Here is a 14,584-nt window from a genome sequence, read left to right on the forward strand (position 1 = left end):
CTAGAAGATATGTCATGAAAATCAATTCTTTGCTTACACATTATCTTTTACTCATGCTTTCTAATTTCTTAATTTTCCTTAACCCTTGAATGAATAATGAATTGTAATTTTAACCAAAGTAATAGTGCTCATAAAAAGAGTAATTTCAATACTCTCCAGTTCTAAGTCCACTGAGCCAGGAATTAATCCTGATCCTTGTCTAAAAAAAAACCCTTAGTTATGAAGTATTCCTGATACTTCTGTTTAAATATGTTTAAATTCTTTGTATATGTGTATTATATATAAATGCATGTATATGTATAGTAAACATGTGTGTAGTTCTAAGTGAAAACATAAACCATAGTACAATTGACCCTTGAACAACATGCATTTGAACTGCATGGGTCCACCTCTATGTGGATTTTTTTCAATAAATATATTGGAAACATTTTTTGGGATTTGTGTCAATTGGAAAAAACATTTTATTTTCTCTAGCTTACTTTATTGTGAGAATATAGCACTTGATGCAGATAATGTACAAAATATGTGTTAATCAGCTGTTTGCATTATCAGTAAGGCTTCCAACAGTACATACAATACAGTAAACTATTGGTAGTTAAGTTTTTGGAGAGTCAAAAGTTATATGTCGATTTTCAACTGTACCAAGGGTTAGTACCCCTAAGCTCCCAGTTGTTCAAGGATCAACTGTAGATATGTTGATTCTAAAAATAGAACAAAATATTTATTATCCTCAGTTCCAGGTGAGAAACTGGGAGAAAAAGTTTGGGAGTAAAAATCTCCATTTAATTGAAAACATATTTCATCAGAGATGCATCCCCAACTTACACTTCTCTTGCTTTACTCTGCAAGACTACATATAAATGGAAAAGAGTAACTTATTAGCATACATTGTCATTGATTGGAGATTGCCCAAAAAAGCATTCCTCTAACAGACATGAAAAAATAGGTCATATGGTGGCCCTTGATTCAGAGGTCCTGACTTCTGTAACTTTCTGGTTGTGAAGCACTGTGTGAGGTCAGATATGGTAATAGAGCCCGTACCACTTCTGAGGCCCCAGATAACTGCCTTTGTGCTAACATTTTATGCGAATTAACCTCCACTGAATCTGATCAAATTTCCATATGATATAAGAGCCATGTGGGATATCAAAAACAAATTGAAATCTTTTGTGTGACTTTCTGTGAAATATACATCATGAACACAATCAATGAAAAAGAGATATGTTTGCTGTATCAAGTATATATAGTTTATTAGGTATTGGTGTTTTATTCCTTTTTCATAGGAAGTGCAATTTTCAGGACAGTGGAGTATAAGAGGTGAATGTATCTGAGAAGGGCAGATGGTTCTTCTATGGCCTTGGCAGCATTGAACCACGGAGAGTAGAAGCAAATGTTTGCTGAAGGTCAATTCCAAGGCAAACTGCTTTTCCCATTTCTGGCACCAAATTTGTATTTTGGCAGCCTTAGTGGGGGAGATCAGAGTCTTTCTGGTGTAGAATGGAATCAGATAGCTCTGTGAAGCCCAAATATTTGGTAACTCCCACAACAAAGAGCCCAGTAAAAGTTCAAGATTTTGCTAATGGTCCAGGGTAGTTGAGATATTCGTAAGTTGAGTTAGAAGTTGAAACTTCAAGTTAAAAATCAGCAGCCTGGCTTTTAGCAGGTGGGCTCACAGCAGTAAGCACAGCAGGCTGGGCGGCAGGAGGATTGTCCACAGTAGGATGGGCGGCAGCAGGAGGCCTGGGCATGGTGCAGCTGGCAGCAGGATGGGGGTATGCAGCTCACCACACAGCAGGGGGGCAGGACGGTGCCCTCCACGCGGCAGTCAGGGCGGCACCACCTGGTGCGGCAGCTCACAGCTCCGGAGCCACCCTCCAGGCCGTAGCCGGTGCCATAGCCAGTGCCACAGCCGATGCCACAGCCGGTGCCATAGCCAGTGCCACAGCTGATGCCACAGCCGGTTCCACAGGAGCTGGTCGGGCAGCAGGTTGGCTGGCAGCAGCTGGAGCCACAGGTCCCAGCGGTGGAGCAGCTGGGGAACCCACAGAAGTTAGTGGAGCAGCAGGCCATGGTGTCAGGAGCTGGCTGAGAGTTGGGTTGCTGGGAGTAGTTTTTGAGTTTTGGCAGTGACTTCCACAATGGGCCTTTTATAAGCCTTGACCAGCTATTATTTACATAATTTCCGAAGTCTCTTCCTTGTTTGTGTTTAAGAAATTTGTCTCTGAATGATAATTACCTGTCCCTGAGTTATTTGTTGAACCTCCAAAAGCCTTTAAAAGTTGATTTTATATGGTCTTCAATTAGGAGTCTTGACCGTGGTGAAGTAGTCATTAGTGTTCATTGACTACCTGACCCCTTGTCACATGTATGTGTAAAATTTGCTCATTGCCCTGAAAATAATTGGCTTATGCCTCACCTTTAAGTAGTGTCAGGATTACTCAATGTTGACCCTGATAATTGAGCTCCTGGGTCTCACATGACAGTTTACTTCCCAGCATCCCAGCCAGTGTTGACTGCTGCCCCTTTCCCTTCCTCATCTTCACTTTGGCCAGAAATGGATGCTTTCTTTGGGACTAAGAAATGTGAATAAACTGTTATTGATAAGCTTTTTGGAGCACTAGGTATATGCTCAAACAGTTTTGACTACTTTGCTTGTATCAGTTCATTTAATTTTCACTGTAATCCTATCAGGTAGGTATCATTGCTACTCCCATCATCTATGTGAAGAAACTGAGCTGCAAAGAGATTTAAGTCATTTACCCAAGTTCACACTAAGATTCAAGTGGTGAATCTGAAATTTGAACCCATGCTATCTGACTCCAGACTAAACTCTTTTTACCATTACAGTGAATTCCCTATTTTCCAAGTAAACCATTTAGAGAAAATCAGAGGGTAAGAGCCAGATGTGAAAATTTGTTCACTTTCTTACAGACTTTTCTGAGAGTGAAGGGAAGGAAAATAGAGTTTAGGGTAGTAATGCTATTTATTAGAGACTTCTCTGGATGTTTTATTTTCTTTAACTGCATAATTGCACTTCAAGAAAATCTCAAGTGCTAAAAAGGTTAACCTACTTGACTTGTGACTTCATCTAATCTTTGATCTTAGGATGTCCTATAAATTTAAATGTTCTGAATGGCATAAAAACCACACTCATATTTTTAGTAGTGGAGTATGTGGCACACTATCATGTGTTAGATTTGCAGTATGCATTCACTGCAGGTGTTAGAAACCAGTCCAACTCACTGGGAAGTTTACATAATTTAAATAAGGCAACTGATTGAGGGTGAAGATGAAAATTTTGTTTAGGTACAATGAGAGGTGACCTAGTCTCCATGGAGTGTGGGCTCTATTACAGGGAAATGGAATTTAAAATGCCACTTACAGGGTTTAAGCCAGAATGGTGTTGCTGCTCTAGAAATGACAGTTTTGAATTTAGATTGTAACTCTTCCTAAGACATAATTAAGACATTTTCAAATCCTACATCAAATTTGAATGAAAAGATTCTCTGTGAAATTTTCGCTACTTCTCCTTAAGCAAATCTACATCACCAATCCTTTAATTAGCTAATTTCCCTACCATGTATGTTTGAAATGTGTGGATTTGTCATTACTACAATCTCAGGAGTTGTTTATTCATATCGAAGTTCAGTAGAATCTTTGATACTAAAAAGTTTTCCCTGCAAAAAATTCAGGTGTTTGAGTTGTTGCAATACATACCGATAAGGACATTAGAGATAGTAGCATTAGCTATCAGATCTCCCTTTCTGTGTTTTCAGTATCTCAGTGTAAAATTTAACTCAATTTTCACATTTCTGGTCCTTAGTTACTCTTAGGGAATTATGAAGAATAAGGTGTTTTAGTCAGAGTTCTCCAGAGAAATAGAATCAATAGGTTATGTATAAATGCATAGGAAGAGATTTATTATGAGGGATTAGCTCATGTAGTTATGGAGACTGAGAAGTCCACCAGCACTGAAGTCTGAGGCAGGAGAAGATGGGTGTCCCAGTTCAAGCAAGGTAGCAAATTCTCCCTCACTCTGCCTTTTTGTTCTATTTGGTGTCTCAGTGGATTTGACTATGACCACCCACAGTGGTGAGGGCACTCTACTAAGTCTGTGGGTTCAAATGCTAATCTCTTCTGAAAATCCCCTCACAGACACACCCAGAAATAATGTTACCAGCTCTCTGGGGATCCCTTAGCCCAGTCAAGTTGATACATAAAATTAACCATCACATAAGGTATGACAGTAAATATTTGAGAATTCTACTCTTCTGCCACAGAATAAAGACTAATCTGAACATTCCCTTACCTCCCCTAAATAAATCAAGAAAATAAAGTTCTTTCCTTCTACGACTTAAATCCATTTCTTCTTGATTGGTTCTCATACAGAGTAGGAAGTTATAATTACTTGTGATGTCTTTCTGTGTAGATTTCCTATCCTGTTTAAATGCTAGATACCTCTATCTGTGATCTTCTTTGGGAAAAAAATATCAGTACCTTTACATTTAAAGCTATGTTATTACTGTGCTTGTTCTCTTTGGTTTTCTTTACTTTGTTTAAGCCATGGAGCTCAGACCATTCTAGAGCCATAAGAAGACAGGATGTTTTTGTCTGTAATTCTTGAATGTTTGCCTTCTGTTTACAAATACTAATGTTTTAAGTTAATCTTTCTTTAAGATGTCAGGGTTCTAGTTTTCTTGTTATTAGTTTTGGGGGTTCTCTCAATTCCTTAAACTCCATTTTACTAGCTCTTTCATTCAGTTGTATCTGCCTTAGAGTCCTGAGAGATAAGACATGGTTGATGCAGCAACTGATCAAACACCTGCAACTTTTTATCCAAAACCAAATAACAAGATGTTTGTCTCCTGAATGCAAACCTGGCTCTTCTGAGCTGAAGTCCTAAGGTACATCCAACCTAAATCTTCCTAATCTTTCACAAGAGATTTATTTGTGATGGGGAATAGAATGTTGACCATGTTTTAGAGACGTAGTCTATGAATGTGTAGGTTGTGCCCTGACGGGGGGCTCTGTCCACTTAGAGAAGGAGAACCTCTCTTCACACAAAAGATGCTGAAGCTCAAACAGCTGTGCATTGCTTGGACTGTGTCTCCCACAGCAGTGATGCCTTTTTTCTAATTCTCATAAAATTGTGCTAGTGGAGACCCCAGTCCTTTGATTTTTTTAAAGCCAAGGTGAAATTCACATAAAATACAACAAACCATCTTAAATTGTACAACTGAATGGCATGTAGTGCATTCATCATGTTGTGCAGCCACCACACACGCTATAGTTGCAGAACTTCTTCACTCTGGAAGAGCATCTAATGAGTTTTAAGTAACCACTCCCCACTCCCCTTGACCTCTAGCTACTGGCTCACCACTTCGGTTTTATGACCAAAAATTTTATCCATTTGAGTGGAAGCTCCCTTATGTCTTTTATTTCATCCTTACTTCATTCTAGAACTCCCTCTGGAGATTAGAATAAGAATGGGGATACTGTATGCTGACATCATTTATTTAAATCCATCCTTATAATGAACATTTATTTTCTACTTCACAGTACGTGAGAGAATTGTATAGATGTTATAAAAGGATCAGCTGAAATTTCCTTTCATCATTTTCTAAAGTATATTTTGAGGAACACTTTTGTTAGTTGGTAATAAAGGAACAGGGGATGCCCTGATTACATCAGTTTGGGAGTGATCGGTATAGAGGTTCCTTCATTGCAGGACATCTTAGTCCCTTTAATATTCTAATGTGTTTACAGGACTTCAAGATGGTGAAAATGCATGCAACATTATTTGACCAATGAATATTTTTTCCCCTTTGGGCATCTGAAGAGACTAATTGTCGGTGAGTCACCTGTGTAGGAAATGATGCTGATCTCCTATCCTCTGCTTGGAAGAGAGAGTATAAGAAATAAAATTTAACTCTCTAATTTTCTAGGTTTTCTAGCTGGTGACAGGCAGGTGAAGGGATTTGCTCAAGAGTACATGGATTGTTAGTTACAAAGTAGAGACCAGAACTCAGGTTGCCTTTGCATCTTATGCTGTTACTTTAAATCTTGTATTTACTGTCTTTCCAATTATGTATTATCCTTTTATACCACTGATGATTGAAAGGATTGCACACAGAATCATGTGAATGAAATGAATAGATTTGGCAATATCTCAGATGCTAAATGACATAAAAATCCTTTCTATACAATTGATCTTTTGAATCAATTTGTACATGTCAATTTGTACATGTGAGGACCTTGGGAAATAGTTCCTAAATAAAATGTATGATGTATTTTTTAATCATACATTTTAGTTGCAAACTGTTGCACCATTTAATGGCAGAACAAAGGAAAACCATTTCTTAAAGACCATTATTAAAAGGACAAAAACAAAGAAACATCATAGTACCATGACACATTTATTGATACCTAAAAAAACCTCAGTACCCCAATTTCCATAACAAATTCCAAAGAAAAGAAAGCTCTAACAATGACTTCGTCACTGAAAAATGCAAAATCCAGTGAATTGTTGAGCTATTTCAGATGATATTTAGAGTAAGGCTTTACACATCTCTTTTCACGTTGTAGGACTTCTGTTGGTATCCAGCTCTATGAAATACTTTTGGTCTTCCATTATAAATTAATTTACATTTGGGGGAAATTATGTAGCCATGTGACAAGAGATTGCAAGCTGAGTTATGGGTGTTGGAGCTCAGAAGTTGGTGGGGACTTTACATGGGCTAGTTTTGAAGTGCGATTTTGTCAGGATTTCCATCAGAAGGAGATTTTCAGCAGGTGGGCTCACAGCAGTAGGCACAGCAGGCGGGGCGGCAGGATGACTGTCCGCAGTAGGATGGGCGGCAGCAGGAGGCCTGGGCATGGTGCAGCTGGCAGCAGGATGGGGGTATGCAGCTCACCACACAGCAGGGGGGCAGGACAGTGCCCTCCACGCGGCAGTCAGGGCGGCACCACCTGGTGCGGCAGCTCACAGCTCCGGAGCCACCCTCCAGGCCGTAGCCAGTGCCATAGCCAGTGCCACAGCCGATGCCACAGCCGGTTCCACAGGAGCTGGTCGGGCAGCAGGTTGGCTGGCAGCAGCTAGAGCCACAGGTCCCAGCGGTGGAGCAGCTGGGGAACCCACAGAAGTTAGTGGAGCAGCAGGCCATGGTGTCGGGAGCTGGTCTGAGAGTTGGGTTGCTGGAGGAGTTTCTGAGTTAGGGTTGCTTGTTCCTCCCAGGCCTTTTATAGGCCTTGGCCAGTGCCTATGTTTGTGATGGGCAGCATTTTTATCCTGTTACTCTTTAAGCAAGCTTTTCTGTGGCCCTCGGATTATTCAAATAGTGAATTGTTTTAAATGTATCTCCAAATTGGTTTTTCCTTATTGCTCAGCTAATACTCCGTAAATGTGTTTGTCTTTGGTAGAAGTGTTGATGTTTCATTTTCAAACAATGCTGTAATTTCCCCTCAGGCCTCTGTTCTGTTCTTGTGATCGCATCACCTGACAAAGTGACTCTCACTCATAAGACAACGCTGCTTTAGAGTCATGTTTACCCAAACTCGAGTCTCCAGAAAAAAATTATTAATCATTAACTGCTCTTCATGTAAGGCTATCTTTATATTTTTGAGGATAATAAGATTATAGTCTCTATAATCAGACAGACAGAAACTCTGATAAATTCCACATTCATGGAAACTTACAGATCTTTCCAGAAATTGGATCTCTGATTTCTGTGATCTCCCCTGAGCCTCACACATTCAAATTTGATGAAATATTTATCACTCAGGAGGATATAGGGAACAAAAACTGTTCCATTCCAATTTCCTGTAGATATTTTATTAGCACAAATTTGAAAGAAGTGTTTAAAATTATATCCAGTAATTAGTAAAGAATCACAAAAAATTTTTATGTAATTTTTATTTCTCTATAAAAGATAAAAATCACTGCTATATGGATTACCTGGCCAGTATCCATTTCTCAAAGATGAGATTTATTTTCAGTTTGTCATTTTATGTAACTACATTATGTGTCCTATGAGAAGATATTACACCGAAGAGCATGACAATTGAAATCATGAAGAGAATTCATAATTCTTTTACTGACAAAAGAAAAGGGAGTTAGGAAATACTTTTCTGGATCACAGTGTTTATATGGCAGGTTAGGAAAAGGATGACTGATATCATTCAATAGGCATATGTGCAAAGGGATTAAGTATATCTTATACTTAAGGTATAAGAAAATTGATGTTATGGTATGGACCACTTTTAATTTCCCCTCAACATCAGTTTATGTTAAAATACTGTTGAATCTGTGAGTGGCTACATTGTAGAGAAGTTAAGTGACTTGCTCCATTTACATGGTACATAGCCAGAAGAGCTGGGTATAAATTTCAGCAAAATGAAAATTGAAACAATTTCTGGTGGTTGGTAAAAGAAGGAATGTGATTTTCCATTTGGAATTTAGGTTTACATTGAAGGAATGAAAAAAAGTGGTGGCCAAAAGAACATATTATTGCCACTCATGGGAGGTTTATTCCTCCCTTTCAATCATGAATGGAAGCACATAGTTAGTTTTTTTATGAGGTGGAGGTATTGGTTTGTACAGTGATAGAATTACATTAGAATATGATTCATAAAGATGTTGATGTTATATGATAACCATGACTATAGGTTTGAAGTTGAGAAATGGTTAAAGGAATCATCAAATATTGGAGATAAAAAACCTAATAAATCATCTTATCCAGCTACTTAATTTTATAAGTGTAGACACTGATAATATTCTTCTTATAAATAGTATATGTTTGTTGAATCCTATTATATACAAAGCACTAAAGGGCTGCCCGGAAAACAAGACCCAGTCTGTCTGCCTCATATCTTTCCCTTGTGCACAAATAAGTGTAGTACTGATAGGGATTAATGAAAGAAAAGAGTTGACTATAGAACCATTTGGCTTCAGAGTTCTCAGTTGGAGCACTGATGTGGTATGGACTACTTTCAATTTCCTATCAGCATCAGTTGATTTTAGAATACCGTTGAGTTTAGAAATTGCTGCATTTTGGAGAGGTTAGCAACTTCCTCCGTTAATACAGTATGTAGCCAGAAGAGTTGGGTATAAAACTCCTATCTTTCCTTCCTAGATCAGTTCATTTTACTTTATACCATGCCGCTTTCCAAGATCAATTAGAGTTATTAAAACTCTGTCTCTTATATTTAAAAAAATTTACAGTAGCTCAAGAATAGAAATATTAGTGGTGGGCAGAATACACTGTAGAATAGTGACTTTAAACACACAGTAAATAAGCATCAATATGTTCAAATTCTTTCAAGGTCAGAAGAGTTTCTCCTAGAACTACAATAAGTCACATTAGGTTCCTAATTGTTTTCTACATTCATATTAGTTAATATACCATCTGGGTTTCTGTATTTGCCACACTCTTTGCATTTTCTTTATTTTATGGCCATTATCTTAGTCCAGCCCTTACTATATATTGCTTGGACCAGGGTAATGGCCTCTTGATTTATTCATGTGTAGTTGTTATGTGTCTAACCTTTGGCCTTCTGTTTTTATAACTAGCTACCATATGAACCATCCATGCCTGATGCCTGTCATGCCATTCCCCTGCCCCAAGGCTTTTGATAGCTCCTTTGTGCTATTGCATCAAGGCATACTCCTTTGGCTAGTATTCAAAGCATACACATTTCCCAAATTTACCTTCCACTGTTACTCTTCATATATACAGTGCTCCCAGCCAAACTATCCTCTGAATAACCCCTCTCTATATACCTTTGTGTATACAGTTTCTGTTTTTGAGAATGCTGTTTTCCCTTAGATCTGTACACCAAAATCTTAACCCATATACAATTCTAGCTTCTTTTTCAGTCTTTCTTGTTCTTCCCAATTAATAGTGACTTCTCTGTTGACAGGATAGTGGGGAAAAGTTGTATGTCTCCTTTTCATAGTCTAACTTTTAGTTGAGTTATTGTGAATTTCATTCATCTCCTTAGGAGTTTCTTATGGAGGGGAACATTTTTAAGTCAATTTTAATTTCAATTGTATACTACACAGTCCGTGACTTGAAGATGGTTGGCTATCAATAAATTTTTGTTATGTTTAAATTTAATGAAAATTATTGCAATGAATAAGTAATACCAAATCTGTGTTTGCTAGGCCAAAGATTTGTTTATTAGAAAATAAACATGTTACAAGTTTAAAGGTCTAAGATGGGAAAAAGAAAGTTGCTACTGCTACAAAGATGCGTCTGGATCTCCATTCAATCCTGGTTGACTTGGCGTCTTGATGGCTCAGGTCAGAAGGTTTTTTAGGTAGATAAATGGGAGTATGACTTTTTCAGAAGGTTGATTACTTGCTCTAGGCAGTCAGTGCACTGCTCAGCAGCAAGAGGTCCTGCAGGTGCTGCGGCAGGCGGCAGGCTGGCAGCAGGGGGGGCGGCAGCAGGGGGCCTGCACAGAGATGGGCTGGCAGCAGGTGGAGGCCCAGCAGCAGGGGCGGCAGACCACGGCCGTGCAGGACGTGGGGCAGCAGAAGATGGGGCAGCAGCAGCCGTCCTGCCCGGAGCATGGGTCACAGCAGACGGGGCGCCGGCAGGGCTCGCAGATGGGGCGTGTGCAGCGGGGCACGCAGGTCACGGGGCGGCACACGGTGGTCTGGGAAGACACGGGGAGACAGCAGCAGGGGTCGCGGTAGCAGCCTCCCCCACAGCTCAGGGAGGAGAAGCCGGAGCCGCAACAGGAGTCGATCATGGTGGTGTCTGGAGCTGGGCTGGGTTGGGCTGGTGAGAGGATTTGGGTGTTCTTGGGTGTGAATGTCTTCCTCCTGCTCTGGGCCCTTTATATACCCTGCACAGGTGCTGATGACCTCTCTTGTTTATCTTTTAGCCAATTAAATAGAATTTTGTTTTGACTAATGGTTGTATTGCATGTGACATACTTATGATCTCATTAAGAAACTCTTCTTGCATCCCTAAATATGGATATATTCATGTTGTTCATCACCATCTAAGCACTCACAGCCACTTGAGGTGATAGCAGCTCTTGACACTTATTTTGGTAGATAGAATCTGATGAGTACTGGGCAAAATGGTCCTAAAGGAACTGAAATTTTTTAAGTAAGTTAAACAACTAAGAGTGTCCAGAGCCCTGAGAAGGTCCTGTCCTTGACCCTTAAGAGATCCCCTGAAAAGCCTACAAGTGAATCAGGTATCAGTTATGTCCTTTGGGGTGGATTCCTTGGGAATACGTTTACTTATCACCTGACGTAATGGAATGCATAGGCCTTGAATATGACTGCATCTTATATACTTGCATGCGAAAGGCAAAAGTTCATTTTTGTAAACATTGGAATAAAACATCCAAGATTGCCATCCATTTTCTTTTTTCTCTTCTCCTGTTCAGGTTGTATGCAACTCTGGTACTTCTGGTCACAGAATGGTGATTTTATCTCTGAGACATGACATTTTTTATACTCACCTTTTCTGTATATGTGATAAAGAATCATGTAATGATAAGTTTTTTTTTTTTACATATCCCTTGACATGGGTGCAGGGGCTATGAGTAAGAAGTGACAAGATGGAGGTTTTTCCAACCAACATTGCAAACAAATACAGTACGTTGTTCAGAGGCCGCAGAGCTGCTCTGCAATGGCATTGCTAGAAGTGTGATGGATGTGCTTCTTCGGGGAATATTTGCCAAGGCAGTTGAAGAATTGCATGGAGGAAATGGCCTCATTACTTTTCAGCTTTACCCCTCCAGTTATTTACCAGACAGGAATTTGGGGTCATTCCCATCATTCAAAAGAATATGCCTCAGGCCCTAGGAGCTAAGTCTCCCCAAATGGAATTTCAAACATTATTTCAAAACTTTAAAGGGAATGTAAATGGACTGAACTGAACGTATAGTCACAACTGGGGAAACAGAGGAGGGAGAAATCAAGGGCAGTCTCATCAGTGGGTACCTCAACTCTCATGTTTCACATTCTTTCCCTTGTCCGGGGACGCACATGATTTTTCAGAGCAGGAACCAGAGTCTAGATAAAAACTTGCATATTCCTCTCTTTCCTCCCCCAGTTTTTTTGAAATATAATTGACATATAATATTGTGTAAGTTTAAAGTGTACATTGTGATGGTTTGATACGCATATATATTGCAAAATGTTTATCGCAATAAGGTTAGTTAATACATCCTTCACCCCATGTAACTACTATTTTGTTATTATGATGAGAACACTAAAGCTCTACTCTCTTGGCAGCTTTCAAATATACAGTGAGGTGACTGTAGTTACCATGCTATGCATTGGCTCCTCAGAACTCACTCATCTTAAACCTTTACGTTTATACCCTTCAACCAACAGCTTCCCATTTCTTCCACCTCTTAGCCCCTGGCAACCACGTCTCTACTCTGTTTCTGTGAGTTCAGTGTTCTTGATTCCACTTATAAGTGAGATCATACAATGTTTGTCTGCTTTGTCTGACTTATTTCACTTAGCATAATGCCCTCAAGTTTCATCTAGGTTGTCACAAGTGGCAGGATTTCCTTCTTTATGACTGAATAATATTCCACTATGTATTGTACAGACATCACATTTTCTTTATCCGTTTATCCATCAGTGGACATTAGGTTGTTTCAACCTCTTGGTTATTGTGAATAATGCTGTAATGAACATGGGGTATCTCTTTGAGAGAGTGATTTCATACCCTTCAGATATATACCCAGAAGTGGAATTGCTGGATCCTATGGTAGTCCAATTTTTAATTTTTGGAGAAGTCTTCCTGCTGTTTTCCTTAGTGGCTGCACCAGTTTACATTCTTACTAACAGTGCACCAAAGTTCCTTTTTCTCTACATTCTTACCAGCATTTGTTATCTCTTAGCTTTTTGATAATAGCCATTCTAACAGGTGTGAGGTGATATCACATTGTGTTTTTCATTTGCATTTCCCTGACAGTGAGTGATGTTGAGCACCTTTTTGTATACTTATTGGCCATCTGTATGTTTTCTTTGGAAAAATATCTGTTCACGTCTGCTGCCCCTTTTTAATTGGATTGTTTTTGGTTTGTTTTTGTTATCGGCTTGTAGGAATTCCTTATGTATTTTGGGTATTAACCCCTTATCAGATATATGGATTGCAAATATTTTCTTCTATTTGGTAGGTTGCCATTTCATTTTCTTGGTCATTTCTTTTGCTGTGCAGAAGCTTTTCAGTTTGATGTGGTCCCACTTGTTGATTTTTGCTTTTGCTCATAATGCTTTACTCTTTTCAAGGCACATTGTCCCATTATCAATTTTTCATGTTGCCACGGGTGTTTATGATGACCACATTGTGTGCAGAGGGAACCTCTTCAGATTATAGATAAAACCTCAAGTTAACAAGTCTAATTTCTCTGTCCTAGACACTTCTGATACAAAATCATTCCAAAGAGATTTTTCTCCCCACTTTATAATGATCCACAAACACAGAGAATCTGTGAGTCCCTCAGTAAGTAAGCAATTCTAGCATTTATTCAGTCTGAGGCACTCATCCCCACCTTCAGCCAAACTTCATTTTGGGACAGAGAAAATATGGGTCATGTTTCAGTAATACGTGCCACAAGGTTCTGTGATTGACACTGGTGACAAGTCATATGCTATTTTCTGACACCACTTATCCTAAAACCAGACGACACTCATTAAAACATTGCCACATAACTGGTCATGTATCCTTGTACCATGGGGGATAATATTAATATATACTAGGGTTGTTGTGAGCATTAAGTGATCTAATATTTGTCAAGCACTAAGAACAGTGCCTGGCACTTAGGAAGTGTCTAATATTTGTTAAGTAAATAAATATATTTTTAAAGGTCATGTTACATTGGTGCCTTATAAACTCTAAGTTTTGAATTTAGAACAAAGATGAGTGTATTTGATATGGCAGATAGCCAGTTCTTTGCTTAGTCACCCCAGAGTACATATTAAATAGGATTGTTCAGTGAGGACTTTCATTAAAAGCATGAAATAAAATAATAATATCTGGAAGGAAGATAGAGAGCCCCCACTTTTGGGGAGGAAGTCCAACTTCTGAAAGAGGAGTCAGGCTGCGGTAGAACCAATAAGGAGGATAATGTTAGAATTGTGGATAGTGGCATGAGCCCTACTGAGTCCTATAGCCCATGCAACACAGAGTGGGATCTTAGGAAAATATTCCTAAAAAAAAAGACTTACAACTAATTTAGATGGACTCCTACTGGTAACGGGCAACATGTTTTACATAAAGGGCTTTATTTAACAGTATCATTCAACATTATGGAAAGGTTTTAACTTGAAAGATATTGTCTTGTTTGTGTTTTCAATTCTCAATTATCTGTACAAATGGACAAAAACAATGGTATGTGTAATCTGAAACAGCTACTGGTTTTAAAAAATACTTAATTTGGAACATATCAAAAGGGCATCTTATTTTAAGCAATTGAGATGATACTAAAATGTTAAAATATAATTTGATGACATTTGAAAGATATCAGAGAAGTCCACTATATGTAACATAATGGTATTCTTTTCTATGTACTGAAAGACATCTTTAGGGGTACCAATAGCTAC

General features: G+C 38.9%; 3 protein-coding genes across 3 annotated transcripts; all 3 read right to left on the minus strand.

Annotated features, from left to right (window-relative positions):
* Positions 1-1,233: 1,233 nt before the first annotated feature.
* LOC118973215 (keratin-associated protein 1-4-like) lies at positions 1,234-2,627 on the minus strand. Its single transcript, XM_037022679.2, has one exon. The coding sequence runs from the start codon at positions 2,068-2,070 to the stop codon at positions 1,657-1,659; it is 414 nt and encodes a 137-aa protein (XP_036878574.2). The 5' UTR covers positions 2,071-2,627; the 3' UTR covers positions 1,234-1,656.
* Positions 2,628-6,397: 3,770 nt separating this feature from the next.
* Positions 6,398-7,241, minus strand: LOC140849133 (keratin-associated protein 1-4-like). Its single transcript, XM_073235575.1, has one exon. The coding sequence runs from the start codon at positions 7,161-7,163 to the stop codon at positions 6,786-6,788; it is 378 nt and encodes a 125-aa protein (XP_073091676.1). The 5' UTR covers positions 7,164-7,241; the 3' UTR covers positions 6,398-6,785.
* A 2,909-nt stretch (positions 7,242-10,150) lies between these two features.
* On the minus strand, positions 10,151-10,827 carry KRTAP2-1 (keratin associated protein 2-1). The gene has a single exon (XM_037022639.2). It carries the CDS (start codon positions 10,753-10,755, stop codon positions 10,384-10,386), a length of 372 nt encoding a protein of 123 aa, XP_036878534.1. The 5' UTR covers positions 10,756-10,827; the 3' UTR covers positions 10,151-10,383.
* Positions 10,828-14,584: the final 3,757 nt, after the last annotated feature.

The sequence above is a fragment of the Manis javanica genome, chromosome 4 (genome assembly GCF_040802235.1).
Source record: "Manis javanica isolate MJ-LG chromosome 4, MJ_LKY, whole genome shotgun sequence".
Classification (NCBI taxonomy): Eukaryota; Metazoa; Chordata; class Mammalia; order Pholidota; family Manidae; genus Manis; species Manis javanica.

Bases quoted from the DNA above. Each gene is read 5' to 3' on its own strand.
- KRTAP2-1 (XM_037022639.2), bottom strand. From the start codon at position 10,755: ATGATCGACTCCTGTTGCGGCTCCGGCTTCTCCTCCCTGAGCTGTGGG.
- LOC118973215 (XM_037022679.2), bottom strand. From the start codon at position 2,070: ATGGCCTGCTGCTCCACTAACTTCTGTGGGTTCCCCAGCTGCTCCACC.
- LOC140849133 (XM_073235575.1), bottom strand. From the start codon at position 7,163: ATGGCCTGCTGCTCCACTAACTTCTGTGGGTTCCCCAGCTGCTCCACC.